This window comes from Salmo salar, chromosome 11 (assembly GCF_965601325.2).
Source record: "Salmo salar chromosome 11, fSalSal1, whole genome shotgun sequence".
NCBI classification, from domain to species: domain Eukaryota; kingdom Metazoa; phylum Chordata; class Actinopteri; order Salmoniformes; family Salmonidae; genus Salmo; species Salmo salar.
In genome coordinates this window covers 110,764,048-110,785,306 of record NC_138301.1, presented here as the reverse complement: position 1 = coordinate 110,785,306, position 21,259 = coordinate 110,764,048, and the positions used below count along the sequence as shown (strand labels likewise).

General features: G+C 44.2%; 1 protein-coding gene across 1 annotated transcript; it reads right to left on the bottom strand.

Moving 5' to 3' along the window:
* Positions 1-539: 539 nt before the first annotated feature.
* On the bottom strand, positions 540-20,007 carry LOC106563675 (guanylyl cyclase 2). The gene is made up of 18 exons (XM_082958266.1): positions 19,186-20,007; positions 17,139-17,440; positions 15,874-16,228; positions 15,466-15,550; positions 14,872-14,968; positions 13,585-13,725; positions 13,405-13,485; positions 13,094-13,270; positions 12,708-12,864; positions 6,989-7,138; positions 6,073-6,221; positions 5,739-5,902; positions 5,424-5,616; positions 5,157-5,331; positions 4,143-4,241; positions 3,927-4,021; positions 3,712-3,797; positions 540-2,085 (listed from the first exon to the last, which is right to left on the bottom strand). Exons 1-18 carry the CDS (start codon positions 19,934-19,936, stop codon positions 1,995-1,997), a joined length of 3,348 nt encoding a protein of 1,115 aa, XP_082814392.1. The 5' UTR covers positions 19,937-20,007; the 3' UTR covers positions 540-1,994.
* Positions 20,008-21,259: the final 1,252 nt, after the last annotated feature.

The window sequence follows — 21,259 nt, the reverse complement described above, 5'->3', positions numbered from 1 at the left end:
ACAACTGGCCCCAGCTTGGCCCCCCCCAGTTGAAATGGTATAGAACCACCACTACATGTACCACAAACCCCTGAGGTGCCTTATTGCTATTATAAACTGGTTACCAACGTTATTAGAGAAGTAAAAATAAATGTTATGTCATACCCATGGTATACGGTCTGATATACCACGGCTGTCAGCCAATCAGCATTCAGGGTTTTAACCACCCAGTTTATATTTTGCAACAAATCTGCTTTATAATGTCAAGGGACAGTGCTAGATACAGCGTAGAGTTGACACTATATTCTGTCTCACTCACTGATGAAAGGATTTAATGCAAATGTTAATCCATTATGCCCTTCTTAATGTGGATAGCCTATGTGTAGGATTATCTATATGCCTCATGGCCTCATTCCGTTCTCCATATGGTGTACCTATACTTTCAGCCTTGGAGGGGTAACGTAGAGCCTGCTGGAGTTCAGATGAAAAACACTGGGATCAGTTTCTGATACTGTAGAATGTCACTTTGCCCACTGGCCAATTGATGCAAAACAAAGACGTACATTTGATACATGTTTTATTTATTCCTCTACACAGCCTTTTATTGCATTGTTGCATCACCAGATATTGTACTTGCAGGGCCCACCATCTCAAGCACTGTGTGACAAAACCAACCATTGGCAATTCAAATTCCATTTATTGAGATGCAGATGGTGATGATAGGTAAAACCACTGTTTTCTCATCTCAAATGAACAACCTATAGAGAAGCATTTCAGACGGCTCAGTAGGATCGGCTAGAGACAGCTACAACTGCATAGTAGGTTCATGAAACATAGATTCAGTTTCTCGTTGCAATACTCTATCATATTTACAGATGAACAGGTAAATAAATACTATAGACATGTACAACCCTTATATAACTCTTGTATGTTATTAGATATTTGCCCCACGTTTGTTTGTTTGTTTGTTTATTTGAGCACAGGAGAAGAACACATGCTCTCAAGATGAATAAGAGATTGTATGCTAAATCATGCAACTGGGTCAAAACATTGTTTTTCTTTTCACTGAGAATCACTGTAGAGAGTGTTTTCTTCCTCCTGTACCAGTGACTTATCTTCTACTTGCTGTCTGCTTGAAGAAACGGACAACTGGGGTGAGGGGCAGGTGAGAAAATGTGATACCTTTACGGCTCAGTGACGAATTCCCATGTGCTATTTATAGCTCCTTCTCCAGAGACAACTTCCTCTTTGAAGGGCTTCTTATGAAGATTGTAGAATAATCTCTACAGTATATTGTGATGTAGTATTATGTCCACTGATGCCAACTGTATGGTGTACGGTAATGCCAACTCACCATGTCCTAATGAGGCATTGTCTATTTCTAAAAACTTCCATTGCTTAGTAGCGGCTCATAGCTTTACATATACCTTTGTCCCTTTCCTGCTCATGCACAACATGCTATGGTCTGTGGCAATGACTTTTCAAACTCTCATTTCTATAGGAAGAGTATCGAGCCATGGCTGGGAAAAAAAGTCCTTGATTGTCAAAATGGCAAACACACGTGGAGAGAGAGTATCCAGGTTTCACTAGAGGTGTTTCTTGCAAAGAACCATTTCAGTGATGATGCATCATCACATTGTCCTCGTCCAAACCTGCTGCCAGAGTCAGAGTCACTGTCCGCACAGTAAAGAGCCTCCTCACCGCTTTCTGCAGGAGATGCTTTAACTCCTTCGCTGTCTTCGTTCTGAAAAACAGCAAGAAGGATGTGGGACATCAGTTCATAAAGCCTGTGGCCTTTTTCCCATTGAACTGTCATTGCTGAAGAGAGAGTCCCACTTGCGCTCCGTTTAAGTTTGAAAGAACACAATGTTAGTCAGCTGTTAGCAAGATCCTCAGCAGAAAAAATCCAGGAAGAGTAAAAAGGCAATCAGTGTAAGTACTGAGTATCCCACTGAGATACTACTCTAGTCATGAACACCTTGTAATGCTATACATTTTTCATGCAGAACTCTACATCATTTATTCTTCTTGGCAAGTTGTTGTTGTTCCGCTTTCTTCCGCTTGTGTCGGTTGATCTCTTCCATCTGCAAGCCATGAGCCATTTGCCTGAAACATACATTGGAGAGGTAAAGCAAATGCCACACATGGGAACTCAAGACCAGAGCTGGCCAACCCTGCTCATAATGCGCTGCATGTATCCACTTTACATTGTCAGAGGCTGCATTTACACAGGCGGCCCAATTCTGATCTTTTTTCCACTTATTGGACTTTTGACCAATCACATCAGATCTTTTAACATCAGCTCTTTTTCAGAACTGATCTGATTGGTCAAAAGACCAATTAGTGAAACAAAATATCAGAATTGGGCTGCCTGTTTTAACACAGCCTTTGTAACTATTTTTGATCTGCTGGTAAAGTGCAGTTTGTATACAAATCAGTTCATGATACATACACTATATATACAAAAGTATGTGAACATACCCTTTAAATTAGTAGATTAGGCTGTTTCAGCCACACCCGTTACTGACAGCTGTATAAAATCAAGCACACAGCCATGCAATCTCCATAGACAAACATTGGCAGTAGAATGGCCTTACTGAAGAGCTCAGGGACTTTCAACGTGACACCATCATAGGATGCAACCTTTCCAACAAGTCAGTTCATCACATTTATTCCCTGCTTGAGCTGCCCCGGGCAACTGTAAGTGCTGTTATTGTGAAGTGGAAACGTCTAGGAGCAACAACGGCTCAGCCGTGAAGTAGTCAGACAAACAAGCTCACAAAATAGGACCACCAAGTGCTGAAGCGCGCAGCTCGTAAAAATCGTCTGTCCTTGGTTGCAACACTCACTACCAAGATCCAAACTGCTTCTGGAAGCAACGTCAGCACAATAACTGTTAATCGGAAGCTTCAGGAAATTGGTTTCCATGGCCGAGCAGCCGCATACAAGCCTCAGATCACCATGCGCAATGCCAAGCGTCGGCTGGAGTGGTGTAAAGCTCGCTGTTATTGGACTCTGGAGCAGTGGAAAAGCATTCTCTGGAGTGATGAATCATGCTTCACCATCTGGCAGTCCGACGGACGAATCTGGGTTAGGTGGATGCCAGGATGCATAGTGCCAACTGTAAAGTTTGGTGGAGGAGGAATAATGGTCTGGGGTTGTTTTTCATGGTTCGGGCTATGCCCCTTAGTTCCAGTGAAGGGGAATCTTAATGCTACAGCATACAATGACATTCTAGACGATTCTGTGCTTCCAACTTTGTGGCAGCAGTTTGAGGAAGGCCCTTTCCTGTTTCAGCATGACAATGCCCTCATGCACAAAGCGAGGTCTTCACAGAAATGGTTTGTTGAGATCGGTGTGGAAGAACTTGACTGGCCTGCACAGAGCCCTGACCTCAACCCCATCGAACACCTTTGGGATGAATTGGAACGCCGAATGCGGGCCTAATCGCCCAACATCAATGCCCAACTTCACTTCCACTTCCACTGTTGTGGCTGAATGGAAGCAAGTCCCCAACATCTAGTGGAAAGCCTTCCCAGAAGAGTCAAGGCTATTATAGCAGCAAAGGGGGGACCAACTCCATATAAATGCCCATGAATTTGCAATGAGATGTTCTGCGAGCAGGTGTCCACACATTTTGGTCATTTAGTGTAGTTTGATACCTGCAGGATCATGGTCACTTGGAGCAAAGATAATCATCCCTTTACAGGATTTAGCTTTGACTTTCCTTACCCTGACTTAAGCTCAGGTGGCACAGGCAGCGGTTTGGTGAAACTGTCCCTTCCAACCAGCCAGTAGGTCTCCTCCATTCCTTTCCCCTGTGGAGACATGAGACATCCAAGGTCATTATTATCACAGATAAGTCACTAAAACAGTATTCAGTTGTTCATTTTATGATTTACTTTGAGGGTAATATAAATGCCAGAGAGTGGGAGCACAAAGCTGACCTTGAGCTCTGTCTTTCCACGAAGTTGAACCTGGTAGCCTTCTCTCAGATCCACCAGGATCTTTGCTGTGCTATGGCTCAAATGGATTCGGTATGCTGCAAACAATATGGTAGGAAAAATCTTATTTTGGGACTCTGGTATAAAGCGCTTACTAAAACGCAGCCTAGAATTGCTTTATCTTTTAGCCATATTTGTCTCTTTGGTGGCAGGTCTTACGCATTCCTGTGGATTCCATCCTGGAGGCAGTGTTGACTGTGTCACCAAACAGACAATACCTGGGCATGGTGAGGCCTACCACCCCAGCAACACACGGGCCTACAAACACACACACACACACACACATACACACACACACACACACACACACACACACACACACACACACACACACACACACACACACACACACACACACACACACACACACACACACAGTGGTGGAAAAAGTATCCAATTGTGATACTTGAACAAAAGTATAGATACCTTAATAGAAATTTACTCATGTAAAAGTGAAAGTCACACAAGAAAATACTACTTGAGTGAAAGTATTTGGTTTTAAATATACTTACATATCAAAAGTAAATGTAATTTCTAAAATATACTTAAGTATCAAAAGTAAGATTATAAATCATTTCAAATTCCTTACATTAAGCAAAGCAGACGGTACCATTTTCTTGTTTTTAAATTTTATGGATAGCTGGGGCAAACTCCAACACTCAGACATCATTTACAAATGATGCATTTGTGTTTAGTGAGTCCACCAGATCAGAGGCAGTAGGGATGATCACGTGTTCTTTTGATAAGTACATGAATTGGACCATTGTCCTGTCCTGCTGAGCATTCAAAATGTAACGAGTATGTTTGGGTGTCAGGGAAAATGGATGGAGTAAAAAATACATTATTTTCTTTATGAATATAGTGAAGTAAAAGTTGTCAAAAAGATAAATAGTAAAGTACAGATACCCCCCCAAAATGACTTAATCAGTACTTTAAAGTATTTTTACTTAAGTAGTTACATCACTTCACACACACAAACACAGCACTGGTGGCATGCCTGTTCCTAGGAGACATATCATATCAACACTGTCAGAAAAATATAAACGCACTGGAAAGTTCATGGCAGTTTTACTGTTTATGATGTTTCACATCAGTATGGTATGTGGCGTTCATTTCAAAATGATTTGTACTTCCATTTTGTTCATATGGGGGTCTTTAAAATGGAGCCCTGACCTGAGTGCAGTCCAATGCGTATGCGAACAGGTACATCCGGCATGTGTCTCATCTTGAAGGTGCCAACAGCACTCAGGATGTCCAGGGCCATGCTGGATATCTCTGCAGCATGACGGTTTCCATTGGGAACAGGTAGGCCGGACGCCACCATGTATGCATCTCCTATTGTCTCCACCTACCATCGAAGAAGAAATATCTTCAGTAGGTTACTGAGGGGCACAAGAAGACACACTAAGTCATTAATTCAAGACTAAGCAAAAGGCTTACCTTGTATACATCATGATTGCCAATGATGGCGTCAAATAGAGTATATAGGTCATTGAGGAGGTCCACCACTTCGATAGGCTCGCTGTTGGCAGAGATTGTGGTAAAACCTACTATGTCGCTGAAGTAAAGTGTTACATTTTCAAAATGCTCCGGTTCCACGGTACCGCCAACCTTCAGGACGTCTGCAACAGATCTGCAAACAGAGAAGAAATACCATTTAGGGCCCTCGTCCTTGGAAACTGTATACTTTGAGGAGAAACATTTGTACATCCTAGTCAGTATCTTTGAGTGTATGTGTCATTGTCTGTTATTCACGGAGGCAGCATCTGAGTGAGTAGTTTCTCAGTCTTCAGTTTCTCTATCTCCAGCTCCTCAGTCCTCTCTCTGATCAGCTCCTCCAGGTTAGAGGAGTACTGCTCCAGCATCCGCAGCATGGAGTCTATGATGTTGGTCTTCCTCCCTTTGTTGATGTTCTTAAACTGGGATTGAATGGGGATATGGGCGGGGGGGCGTAAAGGTGAACTCGAATGATGCTTTTATATCCCCCAGTCAAACTTTTACAGACAAAAGGTTCCCTTATATTAGTCTTTTTTATTTTAAAAAATACACTGATTGTGAGTGGTCTGTTTGATGTCTCAGGCTAAAGTACCTGGTCAAAGATGTCATTGAAGTGCGGCCGCCTATCTGCCTGTTCGTTCCAGCACTGTTTCATCAGCTGGATACACTCCAGGGGGGCGTGGTCTGGTGACACCACAGGGCGGCACAGTGGTGGAGGATTCCTCACCTTCTGGATGACATCTGACAGACGGGAGCAGACACTCTGAGTTACCCCACCAAGACCAAGCTACAGTATCTACTACTGACATTTTCTTTTGCACATTTTAGTCGTTGAGCAACTTACAGTAGTTAGTGCATGCATTTTTGTACTTTTTCCCCATGGGGAATCAAACCCACAACCTTGGTGTTGCAAGCACCATGCTCTACCACCTGAACCACAGGGAGGACCAACAGACAGCACTGGGACCATGCATGCAACAGAAGTTATTTATATATACGCATTCAAATGAAGCCTGAATCACCCACCCATCCCCTATTAAACCACCCCTGTTAAACCACACACCCTATTAAACCACACCCTATTAAACCACACCCCTATTAAACCACCCCTGTTAAACCACACACCCTATTAAACCACACCCCTATTAAACCACCCCCCTATTAAACCACCCCTGTTAAACCACACACCCTATTAAACCACACCCTATTAAACCACACCCCTATTAAACCACCCCTGTTAAACCACACACCCTATTAAACCACACCCTATTAAACCACACCCCTATTAAACCACCCCTGTTAAACCACACCCCTATTAAACCACCCCTGTTAAACCACACCCCTATTAAACCACACACCCTATTAAACCACACCCCTATTAAACCACCCCTGTTAAACCACACCCCTATTAAACCACACACCCTATTAAACCACACCGTTGAAACTGTCTCTTCTACTTTGTTGTTTTAAATTGTGTTTGGGGTCGTGAATGGATGAGTGATCTACACCTTCAGCAGACAGGTCCAGCATACAGAAGGGAGGTCCCCGCAGCACCACCTCCTGCATGATGATGGCGAAGCTGTAGACGTCCCCTAGCTGGGTGCCGCACAGCCCTGGGTGAGGGCCCCGTAGGATCTCAGGGGCCGTCCACAGCAGCTCTGCACAACCACACAGGCAAGTAGGCACGCACACACACACGCATACACACACACAGACATATACAGTTGAAGTTGGAAGTTTACATACACTTAAGTTGCAGTCATTAAAACCCGTTTTTCAACCACTCCACAGATTTCTTGCTAACAAACTATAGTTTTGGCAAGTCGGTTAGGACATCTACTTTGTGCATGTCACAAGTAATTTTTCCAACAATTGTTTACAGACAGATTATTTAACTTATAATTAACTGTATCAAAATTCCAGTGGGTCAGATTTACATACACTAAGTTGACTGTGCCTTTAAACAGCTTGGAAAATTCCTGAAAATTATGTCATGGCTTTAGAAGCTTCTGATAGGTTAATTGACATAATTTGAGTAAATTGGAGGTGCACCTGTGGATGTATTTCAAACTCTCTGCCTCTTTGCTTGACATCATAGGAAAATCAAAAAAAATCAGCCTGTAACGCCCTGGCCATAGAGAGGGGTTTTTGTTCTTTATTTTGGTTAGGCCAGGGTGTTACATTGGGTGGGCGTTCTATGTTCATTTTTCTATGTTTTTGTATTTCTTTGTTTTGGGCCGTGTGTGGCTCCCAATCAGGCACAGCTGTAGTTCGTTGTTGCTGATTGGGAGTCACACATAAGGAGCCTGTTTTTCCTTTGGGTTTTGTGGGGGATTGTTTCTGTTTAGTGTCTTGCACCTGACAGTACTGTTTGGCTGTCGGTTTTCTTGTTTTGTTGTATCGTGTTCGTTCGTAAATTAAAACTCAAGATGAACACTAACTCCGCTGCACCTTGGTCTACTTCCACAGACAGCCGTTACACAGCCAAGACCTCAGAAAAAAATTTTAGACCTCCACAAGTCTGGCTCATCCTTGGGAGCAATTTCCAAACGCCTGAAGGTACCACGTTCACCTGTACAAACAATAGTACGCAAGTATAAACACCATGGGACCACGCAGCCGTCATACCGCTCAGGAAGGAGACACGTTCTGTCTTCTAGAGATGAACGTACTTTGGTGCGAAAAGTGCAAATCAATCCCAGAACAACAGCAAAGGACCTTGTGAAGATGCTGGAGGAAATAGGTACAAAATTATCTATATCCACAGTAAAATGAGTCCTATATCGACATAACCTGAAAGGCCCTCAGCAAGGAAGAAGCCACTGCTCCAAAACCGCCATAAAAAAGCCAGACTACGGTTTGCAACTGCACATGGGGACAAAGATTGTACTTTTTGGAGAAATGTGCTCTGGTCTGATGAAACAAAAATAGAACTGTTTGGCCATAATGACCATCGTTATGTTTGGGGGAAAAAGGGGAAGGCTTGAAAGCCGAAGAACACCATCCCAACATACAGCTTGCGGGTTATACACTCTATAGGCAGGACAGAACAGTAGCCTCTGGAAAGACACAGAGCGGGGTCCTATGCATTTATGTGAACAACAGTTGGTGCACGATATCTAAGGAAGTCTCAAGGTTTTGCTCGCCTGAGGTAGAGTATCTCATGATAAGCTGTAGACCACACTATCTACCTAGAGAGTTTTCATCTGTATTTTTCGTAGCTGTCTACATACCACCACAGACCGAGGCTGGCACTAAAACCGCGCTCAATGAGCTGTATTCCGCCATAAGCAAACAGGAAAATGCTCATCCAGAGGCGGCGCTCCTAGTGGCCGGGCACTTTAATGCGGGGAAACTTAAATCAGTTTTACCTAATTTCTATCAGCATGTTTAATGTGCAACCAGAGGGAAAAAAATTCTATACCACATTTACTCCACACACAGAGACGCGTACAAAGCTCTCCCTCACCCTCCATTTGGCAAATCTGACCATAACTCTATCCTCCTGATTCCTGCTTACAAGCAAAAATTTAAGCAGGAAGCACCAGTGACACGGTCTATAAAAAAAGTGGTCAGATGAATCAGATGCTAAACTATTGGACTGTTTTGCTAGCACAGACTGGAATATTTTCCTGGGATTCTTGCTATAACATTGAGAAGTACACCACATCTGTCACTGGCTATATCAATAAGTGCATCGAAGACGTCATCCCTACAGTGACTGTACGTACATACCCCAACCACAAGCCATGGCTTACAGTCAACATTCACACTGAGCTAAAGGGTAGAGCTGCCGCTTTCAAGGAGCAGTACTCTAACACGGAAGTGTATAAGAAATCCTGCTATGCCCTCCGACGAACCATCAAACAGGTAAAGTGTCAATACAGGAATAAGATCGAATCGTACTACACCAGCTCTGACAATCGTCGGATGTGGCAGAACTTGCAAACTATTACAGACTACAAAGGGATGCACAGCCGAGAGCTGCCCAGTGACACGAATATACCAGACGAGCTAAATAACTTCTATGCTCGCCTCGAGGCAAGTAACACTGAAACATGCATGAGAGCATCAGCTGTTCCATACGACTGTGTGATCACGCTCTCCGCAGCCGATGTGAGTAAGACCTTTAAACAGGTCAACATTCACAAGGCCGCTGGGCCAGACGGATTTCCAGGACGTGTAATCCGAAAATGTGCTGACCAACTGGCAAGTGTCTTCACTGATATTTTCAACCTCTCCCTGTCTGAGTCTGTAATACCAACATGTTTCAAGCAGACCACCATAGTGCCTGTGCCCATGAACACTAAGGTAGTCTGCTTAAATGACTACCGACCCGTAGCACTCACGTCCTTAGCCATAAAGTGCTTTGAAAGGCTGGTCATGGCTCACATCAACACCATTATCTCAGAAACCCTAGACCCACTCCAATTTGCATACCGCACAAACAGATCCACAGATGATGCAATCTATATTGCACTCCACACTGCCCTTTCCCACCTGGACAAAAGGAACACCTATGTGAGAATGCTATTCATTGACTACAGCACCATAGTGCCTTCAAAGCCCACCATAGTGCCCTCAAAGCCCATCAATAAGCTAAGGACCCTGGGACTACACACCTCCCTCTGAAACTGGATCCTGGACTTCCTGACGGGCCGCCTCCAGGTGGTAAGGGTAGGTAACAACACATCCGCCACGCTGATCCTCAACACGGGGGCCCCTCAGGGGTGCGTGCTCAGACCTCTCCTGTTCTCCCTGTTCACTCATGACTGCACGGCCAGGCACGACTCCAACACCATCATTAAGTGCTGATGACACAACAGTGGTAGGTCTGATCACCGACAATGATGAGACAGCCTATATGGAGGAGGTCAGAGACCTGACCGTGTGGTGCAATGACAACAACCTCTCCTTCAATGTGATCAAGACAAAGGAGATGATTGTGGACTACAGGAAAAGGAAGACCTACTATGCCTCCATTCTCATCGACGGGGCTGTAGTGGAGTAGGTTGAGAGCTTCAAGTTCCTTGGCATCCACATAATCAACAAACAAACATGGTCCAAGCACACCAAGACAGTCGGGAAGAGGGCACGACAAAACCTATTCCCCCTCAGGAGGATGAAAAGATTTGGCATGGGTCCTCAGATCCTCAAAAGGTTTTACAGCTGCACCATCAAGAGCATCCTGACAGGTTGCATCACTGGCTGGTATGGCAACTGCTCGGCCTCCGATCGCAAGGCACTACAGAGGGTAGTGCGTACGGCCCACTACATCACCGGGGCCAAGCTTCTTGCCACCCAGGACCTCTATACCAGGCGATGTCAGAGGAAGGCCCCAAAAATTGTCAAAGACTCCAGCCAGCCTATTCATAGACTGTTCTCTCTGCTACCGCACGGTAAGCGGTACAGGAGCACCAAGTCTAGGTCCAAGAGGCTTCTAAACAGCTTCTACCCCCAAGACATAAGACTCCTGAACAGCTAATTAAATGGATACCCAGACTATTTTCATTGCCCCCGCCACACACGCTGCTGCTACCCTCTGTTATTATCTATGCATAACCACTTTAATAACTCTACCTACAGTGGCTTACGAAAGTATTCACCCCCTTGGCATTTTTCCTATTTTGTTGCCTCCTGTCTCTATAAGCTTGGCACATCTAGCTACTGGGATTTTTACTCATTCTTCAAGGCAAAACTGCTCCAGCTCCTTCAAGTTGGATGGGTTCCGCTGGTGTACAGCAATCTTTAAGTCATACCACAGATTCTCAATTGGATTGAGGCCTGGGCATTGACTAGGCCGTTCCAAGACATTTAAATGTTTCCCCTTAAACCACTCGAGTGTTGCTTTAGCAGTATGCTTAGGGTCATTGTCCTGCTGGAAGGTGAGCCTCTATCCCAGTCTCAAATCTTTGGAAGACTGAAACAGGTTTCCCTCAAGAATTTCCCTGTATTTAGCGCCATCCATCATTCCTTCAATTCTGACCAGTTTCCCAGTCCCTGCCGATGAAAAACATCCCCACAGCATGATGCTGCCACCACCATGCTTCACTGTGGGGATGGTGTTCTCGGAGTGATGAGAGGTGTTGGGTTTGCGCCAGACATAGCGTTTTCCTTGATGGCCAAAAAGCTCTCCCACATGCCTTTTGGCAAACACCAAACGTGTTTGCAATTTATTTTCAGGCTTTTTTCTGCCCACTCTTCCGTAAAGCCCAGCACTGTGGAGTGTACGGCTTAAAGTGGTCCTATGGACAGATACTCCAATCTCCACTGTGGAGCTTTGCAGCTCCTTCAGGGTTATCTTTGGTCCCTTTGTTGCCTCTCTGATTAATGCCCTCCTTGCCTGGTCTGTGAGTTTTGGTGGGCAGCCCTCTCTTGGCAGGTTTGTTGTGGTGCCATATTCTTTCCATTTTTTAATAATAGATTTAATGGTGCTCCGTGGGATGTTCAACATTTTTGATATTTTTTTATAACCCATACCTGATCTGTACTTCTCCACAACATTGTCCCTGACCTGTTTGGAGAGCTCCTTGCTCTTCATGGTGCCGCTTTCTTGGTGGTGCCCCTTGCTTGGTGGTGTTGCAGACACTGGGGCCTTTCAGAACAGGTGTATATATACTGAGATCATGTGACAGATGATGTGCCACTTAGATTGCACACAAATTGACTTTATTTAACTAGTTCTGTGACTTCTGAAGGTAATTGGTTGCAACAGATCTTATTTAGGGGCTTCATAGTAAAGGGGGTGAATACATATGTATGCATGCACCACTTTTCCGTTTGAAATTGTTTCAAATTTTTTGAAAAGTAATTTTTTTCACTTCACCAATTTGGACTATTTTGTGTATGTCCATTACATGAAATCCACATAAAAATCCATTTAAATTACAGGATGTAATGAAACAATATAGGAAAAACGCCAAGGGGGTGAATACTTTTGCAAGGCTCTGTACATGTACATAATTATCTTCAATACCTCGACACCGGTGCCCCCGCACATTGACACATTGACTCTGTACCGGTACCCCCTGTATACAGCCCCACTATTGTTATTTACTGCTGCTCTTCAATTATTTGTTATTCTTATCTCTTACTTTTTATGTTTTATTTTTGGGGGGTATTTTCTTAAAACTGCATTGTTGGTTAAGGGCTTGTAAGTAAGCACTTTTGTATTCGGCGCCTGTGACAAATAACATTTGATTTGATTTGAGTGGTCTTAACACCTACCTTCTGCGGAGGGATCTTCGTATGAGAACCTTTGTGCCATCAAAATCTTGTTGTAGCCGTAGTCTGTGAGCTTGAGCACAAAGCGGCCATCCACTACGCAGTTCCGAGACTTGAGTCGTCCGTGACAAACACCTCGGTGGTGGAGGTACTTCATGCCCTATGGAAGACAGTTAAAAGTCGTGTTGGTGTCATGTCAGAGAGAAAGGTAGCCTGCTGTAGGTATAAAGTGAGTTGGGCATTAAATGAACTTTGGGACCTAAGCTCTAACAAATCTGTAATGTAAAATGATTTAAAGCACATTGTGGCAGCTGCAGGTCTTCCTATAGGAATAGTGTAACTGTATGTCTCTGAGAGGATTTTGGCCACACCCCACTACTAGTGGTTACCTTGATAAGGTCCAATAACAGGGAGGTCTTAAACATCCAGTCCAGCTTAACGTCAGTATTGCTTAGCAAGTCCTGCAAGCTGCTACGTGAGCAATACTCTGTCATGATGCCGAAAACACCACAGTCAAGGAAAAACCCCAAGAAGAGGTTGACGTTCTCGTGTCGTATGTCCTTCATCTGAAAGAACAGAGCCGTGACAATGGGCTCATTTTAATGGACAACGGAGATACATTAGTTATAGTCAAACGGATTTCTCATCATCAAATCTTCTTACATCGTAACTGGTAGTATATTTGACAGTAGAACCTCACCAACTCAAAGACGTCACTGGTCTGGGGAGTTATGGCTTTAAAGTTTCCAGACGGGAGTCTTTTCATCCAAGCCCAGTCTCCCTGTAAAAAGGTATGTGTTTGATAGTTCTGAATCAACTTTCAGACAAGCCTCAGAACTCCCTGAACCGTTCTTAGAAGAGAGCCTCCTGCCCCCGTTACCTCAAAGATGGCTATGTTGGAGTTTGCATAGGTTGCCGGGGTGACGGTGGAGTCAGAGAAGGGAGTAGAGAGGCTCTGACGATCCGTATCTGAGGGTTTCCTACTCATATCACCCACTTTGCTCTCATCTAAACTTAGCTTCTGAAACATGGAGAGAAAAACATAGGTTATTGACAAAAGCACTTGTCATGCTGCAAAGACATCAAATAAAAAATATAGATATTTTCAATTGCATGTGTTGTCCAATCAAAAGTATGTGGACACCTGCTCGTTGAACATCTCATTCCAAAATCATGGGCATTAATATGGAGTTGTTCCCCCCTTTTCCTCTATAACAGCCAACACTCTTCTGGGAAGCCTTTCCACTAGATGTTGGAACATTGCTGAACTTGCTTCCATTCACAAGAGCGTTAGAGAGGTCGGGCACTGATGTTGGGAAATTAGGCCTGGCACGCAGTCGGTGTTCTAATTCATCCCAAAGGTGTTCTATGGGGTTGAGATCAGGGCCCTGTGCAGGGCACTCAAGTTCTTCCACACTGATCTTGATTTCTGTATGGACCTCACTTTGTGCACAGGTGCATTGTCATGCTGAAATAGGAAAGGGCCTTCCCCAAGCTTTTGCCATAAAGTTGGAGGCACAGAATCGTCTAGAATGTTATTGTATGCTGTAGTGTTAAGATGGCCATAGAGAGGTGTTTTTGTTCTTTATTTTGGTTAGGCCAGGGTGTTACATTGGGTGGGCGTTCTATGTTCATTTTCTATGTTGTCTGTTTCATTGATTTTGGCCGTGTGGCTTCCAATCAGGCACAGCTTTTGTTGGTTGTTGCTGATTGGGAGTCACACATAAGTGCCTGTTTTTCCGTTGGGGTTTTGTGGGTAATTGTTTCGTTTCGCACCTGACAGGACTGTTTTGGCTGTCGGTTTTCTTGTTTTTTGTATCGTGTTCTTACGTTACTTAAATAACTATGATGAACACTAACTCCGCTGCGCCTTGGTCTACTCTCTCTCCCGACGGCCGTTACAGGCAGGTAGCGTTCTCCTGGCATCCACCAAACCCAGATTCGTCCGTCATACTGCCAGATGGTGATGCGTGATTCATCACTCCAGAGAACACGTTTCCACTGCTCCAGAGTCCAATGGCAGCGGCAGTGGCTGAAATAGCCAAATCCACTAATTTGAAGGTGTGTCCACATACTTAAGGCAACATGCTGTATATCAATCATTATTGTGGGAACTTAAATATGACCCCATTGGATCTTCCAGACACTGTCAGTTAGGGGATCTGACCTTATTACTGAGTGAGGGGTTGATGAAGATCACATCTTCCAGGGTTAGCATGATCTTGCCAGGACCTCTGACTAAACTGATCTGGTTGATACGCCTCCTAAAAGTGAAAGGTGGAAAGAGGAGTGTAGAGGGAGGGGGGAGGAGGGGAGGGAGAGGGAGGGGTGAGGGAGGATTGAGGAAGGGTGAAGGAGGAGTGACATCAGCAGTAGTTCAGAAGGTACCTAAAGGTCTGTGAAGACATATTGAGAAATGTTGCTGCTATTACCAGCTGTTGAGTCATACAAATGTAGAAAATAGCAAACAAGAATATGTGGAAAGTACTGTACAGTATTATAAACTGGGTGGTTTGAGCCCTGAATGCTGATTGGCTGAAATCTGTGGTATACCACTGGTATGACAAAACATTAATTTTTTTACTCTAATAGTTATGTTGGTAACCAGTTTATATTAGCATAAGGCACCTCAGGGGTTTGTGGTATATGGCCAATATACCACGGCTTAGGGCTGTATCCAGTCACGCCGCATTGCGTCATGCATAAGAACAGCCCCTTAGCCGTGCACACCCCCTCGGGCCTCATTGTTTAAATAGAATACCTTATACAGTAGTAGAGTCCACTTGAGAAGATACTGGTCAGAAGGATACACAGGAAGACTATGATTAGATGGAATGGATCCACTCCTCCTAAAACAAAGCATATCATAGTACAACATCATATAATGAATCACACCTGATTTAAAAAGATCCCTAGCTTACCACACACTATGTCAACATAACACCACACCCTGATCTAATTCTCTGTTCCACTTTCCTCTAGAGAAAGATGTCCTCTTTATGAACAGATGGTAACTGTTCCCCTCCTGTTTGCTGGTGTGTGTGTGCACATGCGTCTCTGCCTGCGTGTGAGCGTGCGTAAGTGCAGTGTGTGAGTGTGTGTTTTCATCTGTCTGCATTTAGCCCCCCTACCCTCATTTGTCATTTAGTATAATTTGCTGTGTTCTCACCTCCTGTGCATAAGGTGCCTGGAATGAACCAGCAGCTAGAGTCTGGGCTGGGCTGGACCCCCCCTGGGAAGTGGATGCTGCGGCCTAGAGACATCACCATCCCAGCCTCCAGGTCCACACAGTGGGTGGGCAGCAGAGGCCAGGACTGCCCATCTGTGTCCAGCACCACATACTTCAACAAGCTGGCCCCGGAGCCATTGGTGCGGACACGCTGGCTGAAACCATAGAAAGCCATGTTCCTGGAGTGGCGCACCAGGTTGGCTCCAGACCTCCACTCCCCAGCATCACGAACATTCTGCAGAGCGTTAGCCATGAAGAGGATCGAGCTGTAGATGGTACCAAACAGAGGAGAAATCTGGAAGAAATTGAAATAAGAACATATCGATATTTAGTCAGATATGTTTACGTAGTCTGTCCATGAGATATTCGTGTTACACAAATGCAAATATACGAAACCATGGACACTATAATGGCCTGATAGGATTCAGCCCAAAACCATGGACACTATAATGGCCTGATAGGATTTAGCCCAAAACCATGGACACTGTAATGGCCTGATGGGATTTAGCCCAAAACCATGGACACTATAATGGCCTGATAGGATTCAGCCCAAAACTATGGACACTATAATGGCCTGATAGGATTTAGCCCAAAACCATGGACACTGTAATGGCCTGATGGGATTTAGCCCAAAACCATGGACACTGTAATGGCCTGATGGGATTTAGCCCAAAACCATGGACACTGTAATGGCCTGATAGGATTTAGCCCAAAACCATGGACACTATAATGGCCTGATAGGATTCAGCCCAAAACCATGGACACTATAATGGCCTGATAGGATTCAGCCCAAAACTATGGACACTATAATGGCCTGATAGGATTTAGCCCAAAACTATGGACACTATAATGGCCTGATAGGATTTAGCCCAAAACCATGGACACTGTAATGGCCTGATGGGATTTAGCCCAAAACCATGGACACTGTAATGGCCTGATGGGATTTAGCCCAAAACCATGGACACTGTAATGGCCTGATAGGATTTAGCCCAAAACCATGGGCACTATAATGGCCTGATAGGATTCAGCCCAAAACCATGGACACTATAATGGCCTGATAGGATTCAGCCCAAAACTATGGACACTATAATGGCCTGATAGGATTTAGCCCAAAACTATGGACACTATAATGGCCTGATAGGATTTAGCCCAAAACTATGCCTATGCATGAAATCCCCAGTTGTCCTCAGCTCATTCAGCTGTACCTGGTGGAGCTTAATGTGTCTGGGAACCCCCCCAACATTCACAGTCTTCTGGTAGGCCTTGTAGAATGAGTTCTCCTCTGAGTCCATGGTGACGGTCAGGACAGCATCGTATGCTCTTCGCAGCTTGCCGTTGTTGATGAGGGCTGGGTAGCGGACATCCCTGTAGGGCAGGCTGTAGAGCAGTGTGTCGTAGGGGATGAACACCAGGGAACCGTCCGTCAGGTGCATGTCCAGAGCAGTCTCCAACAGCAACCTCTGGATGTGTCCTCCAATCAGCACAGAGTGCATGCAGAGGATCACCACTGATTATGGTAAACACAAATGACAATGAGACATGAGGTTAGTAGTAGTAGTAGTAGTAGTAGTAGTAGCAGTAATGGTAATTGTAGTAATAGTAATAATAGTAGTAATAGTAGTAGTAGTAATAGTAGTAATAGTAGTAGTAGTAATAGTAGTAATAGTAATAGTAGTAATAGTAGTAATCGTAATAGTAATAGTAGTAGTAATAGTAATAGGGGTAATAGTAGTAGTAGTAATAGTAGTAGTAGCAGTAATGGTAATAGTAGTAATAGTAGTAGTAGTAGTAATACTGATAGTAGTACTAGTAGTAATAGTAGTAGTAGTTGTAATAGTAATAGTAGTAATAGTAGTAGTAGATGAATACTGATAGTAGTAATAGCAGTAGTAGTAGTAGCAGTAATAATAATAGTAGTAGTAGTAATACTGATAGTAGTAATAGCAGTAGTAGTAGTAGCAGTAATAGTAATAGTAGTAATAGTAGTAGTAGTAGCAGTAGTAGTAGTAGTAGTAGCAGCAGCAGTAGTGGTAGTAGTAGTAGTTGTAATAGTAATAGCAGTAGTAGTAATAGTAGTAGTAGTAGTAGTAGTACCAGTAGCACTAGTCATAATAATAGTAGTAGCAGTAGTAGCAGCAGCAGCAGCAGTGGCAGTAGCAGCAGCAGTAGTAGCAGTATTAGCAGCAGTAGCAGCAATAGTAGTAGCAGTAGCAGCAGCAGCAGCAGTAGCAGTAGTAGCAGCAGTAGTAGTAGCAGCAGTAGCAGCAGTAGCAGTAGTAGCAGCAGTAGTAGTAGCAGTAGTAGCAGTAGTAGCAGTATAAGCAGTAGTAGCAGCAGCAGTAGTAGTAGCAGTAGCAGTAGTAGCGGTAGCAGTAGTAGTAGTAGCAGCAGTAGCAGTAGTAGCAGTAGTAGCAGAAGCAGTAGTAACAGCAGTAGTAGTAGTAGTAGCAGTATTAGCAGTAGTAGCAGTAGTAGTGGTAGTAGTAGCAGTAGTAGTGGTAGTAGCAGTAGTTGTAATAGTAGTATTAGTAGTAATAGCAGTAGAAGTAATAGTAGTAGTAGTACCAGTAGTATTAATAGTATCTCTCGGGCTCCTGAGTGGCGCAGCGGTCTAAGGCACTGCATCTCAGTGCTTGCGGCGTCACTACAAACACCCTGTTTCGATTCCAGGCTGTATCACAACCAGCCATGATTGGGAGTCCCATAGGACGGTGCACAATTGGCCCAGCATTGTCCGGGTTTGGCCGGTGTAGGCCGTCATTGTAAATAAGAATTTGACTTGCCTAGTTAAATAAAGGTTACATTATAAAAATAGCAGTATTAGTAGTAGTAGCATTAGTAGTAGTAGTATTAGTAGTAGTAGTAGTAGCAGTAGTAATACTAGTAGCAGTAGTAATACTAGTAGTAGTAGTAGTAGTAGTAGTAGCAGTGCTATTAGTAGTAGTAGCAGTAGTAATACTAGTAGTATTGGTAGTAGTAGCAGTAGTATTAGTAGTAGTAGCAGTAGTAATACTAGTAATAGTAATTGCAGTAGCAGTAGTAATACTAGTAGTAGTAGCAGCAGTAGCAGTAGCAGTAGTAATACTAGTAGAAGCAGTAGCAGTAGTAGTAGTAGAAGTAGTTGTGATACGTTAGTAGTTGTCTAATTAATGAAACTGGCTCTGGTACTGACAGCACTGTAGTAATAGCAGTTAGTGGTAGACACATAGTAGTTGTATAGAAAGAAAAACCTGCATGATAAACAGGACTCACTGCGGATGTTTTCTGCCCTCTTGACCCTAGTCAGAGCCTGTCGTATGCTGGCAGGGTCCTTGTCTGTGGAGACCACGGTGGTGACAGGGAGGCCGTAGCTCCGCAGAGCGTCAGCGACCTTGCTGCCTGTGTCCACCCACACATCCTCAGCCGAGGAGATGATCCCTATGTGTGCCCAGCGGAAGTGTCTCACCAGGCTGAGCAGCACCCAGGTGGGCGAGGGCACCGTGCGGGCGAAAGTAAGGTGCCTACTTCGGTCGTCCAGCTCGTAGTTCACACAGGTCCAAGAGAACAGGGCCTTGTTCCAGTTGTTGGCCAGTAAAGACGCTGCATCACAGTAGCCAGGGTTGACAGGGCCCAGGAAGGCATTAGCCCGTGAGTAGTGACCTAAGAAACCCTTGAGTGCCATGGATGTCTGGCAGTCCTCGTCAATGATGACGTACTCGAAGGTGGTGCCCAGGGACAGTGAGGGGTCATTGTTGATCCTCTCCACAGCTAGCTGCGCTGCCGTCTGGGGCAGTGCCTTAGCAAACAGAGGGTCACATTTCCACGGTCCTACCACCCCTACCTTGAACACAGTAGAAGTAGATCTAGCTGCACAGGGCACACTTAGGGATGCCAGCAGGAACCACAGCAGCCAGGCTCCATGCGGAGGGGAGGGGAACTTGGCTTCTGTGAGGACTGGGGTTGTCAGATAGGTTGATGCCCACTCATGCAGTGAACTGTGAATCTGGTAAAGCTGCCGGAGCATTGCAAGATGCCTTCTCCAGCAGATCCCACAATCCACTATCCCTCAAACGCTGTCCATTCCCCAAAAGGCCCAATATCCTGTGAAATATAAAGGTATGATGACAAATACTGTATGTATGGGTTTATTTTCTCCAATGGGATGATCATTCATCGTGTGTGGTGATAATCCAATCATGGCAGACATGGAGTGGAGATAAAAATAGCCCTCTGTCTGTCCCCATCGGCACCTGCCTAAAAACACTGTCACATAACAATCACCTGTCTAATCCTCTATAGAACCATACATGTTGTTTAAGTTTAATGTAAGAATTGTGATTAGAGAGAGAAACAAACTAAATTCACATTTTAAACCTTGCTCGTTCAATTATATAATGAACCATATCATATTTTATTTGACATAAAAATGAAAATGACCCCTTATTACATAGCTATCCTACTGAAAGCCAATGTAAGTTACTAAATCCAACACATTCACACGTATTATTTGTGGATGAAATGACCCTATAATTATCTTTTCAACAACGTTCTAATTCTTTAGGAGAGACATTGGAGGAACAGAAAGTAGATTCATCTCGGTAATATCTGCTCCAGCCACTCCAACCAAATGTGTGTTTGTGTATATGTATGTATATATGTCTGTTTGTACTGTATATGTTTGTGTGTATATGCGTGTATATATATGTGTGTATATGTGTGTGTGTATTTGTGTGTGTGTGTTTGTGTGTATATATATGTGCGTGTATATACGTGTGTGTGTGTATATGTCTGTATATATGTGTGTGTGTATATATGTGTGTGCGTGTGTGTGTATATATATGTGTGTACATACAGTATGTATCCCGCAAATCACCAGTCTCAACGTCAACAGTGAAGAGGCGACTCCGGGATGCTGTTCAGTGTCTGTTCCTCTGTCCAGTGTCTGTGTTCTTTTGCCCATCTTTTCTTTTTATTGGCCAGCCTGAGATATGGCTTTTTCTTTGCAACTCTGCCTAGAAGGCCAGCATCCCGGAGTCTCCTCTTCACTGTTGACGTTGAGACTGGTGTTTTGCGGGTACTATTTAATGAAGCTGCCAGTTCAGGACTTGTGAGGTGTCTGTTTCTCAAACTAGACACTCTAATGTACTTGTCCTCTTGCTCAGTTGTGCACCGGGGCCTCCCACTCCTCTTTCTATTCTGGTTAGACCCAGTTTGCTCTGTTCTGTGAAGGGAGTAGTACACAGCGTTGTATGAGATCAGTTTCTTGGCAATTTATCGCATGGAATAGCCTTAATTTCTCAGAATAAGAATAGACTGACGAGTTTCAGAAGAAAGTTATTTGTTTCTT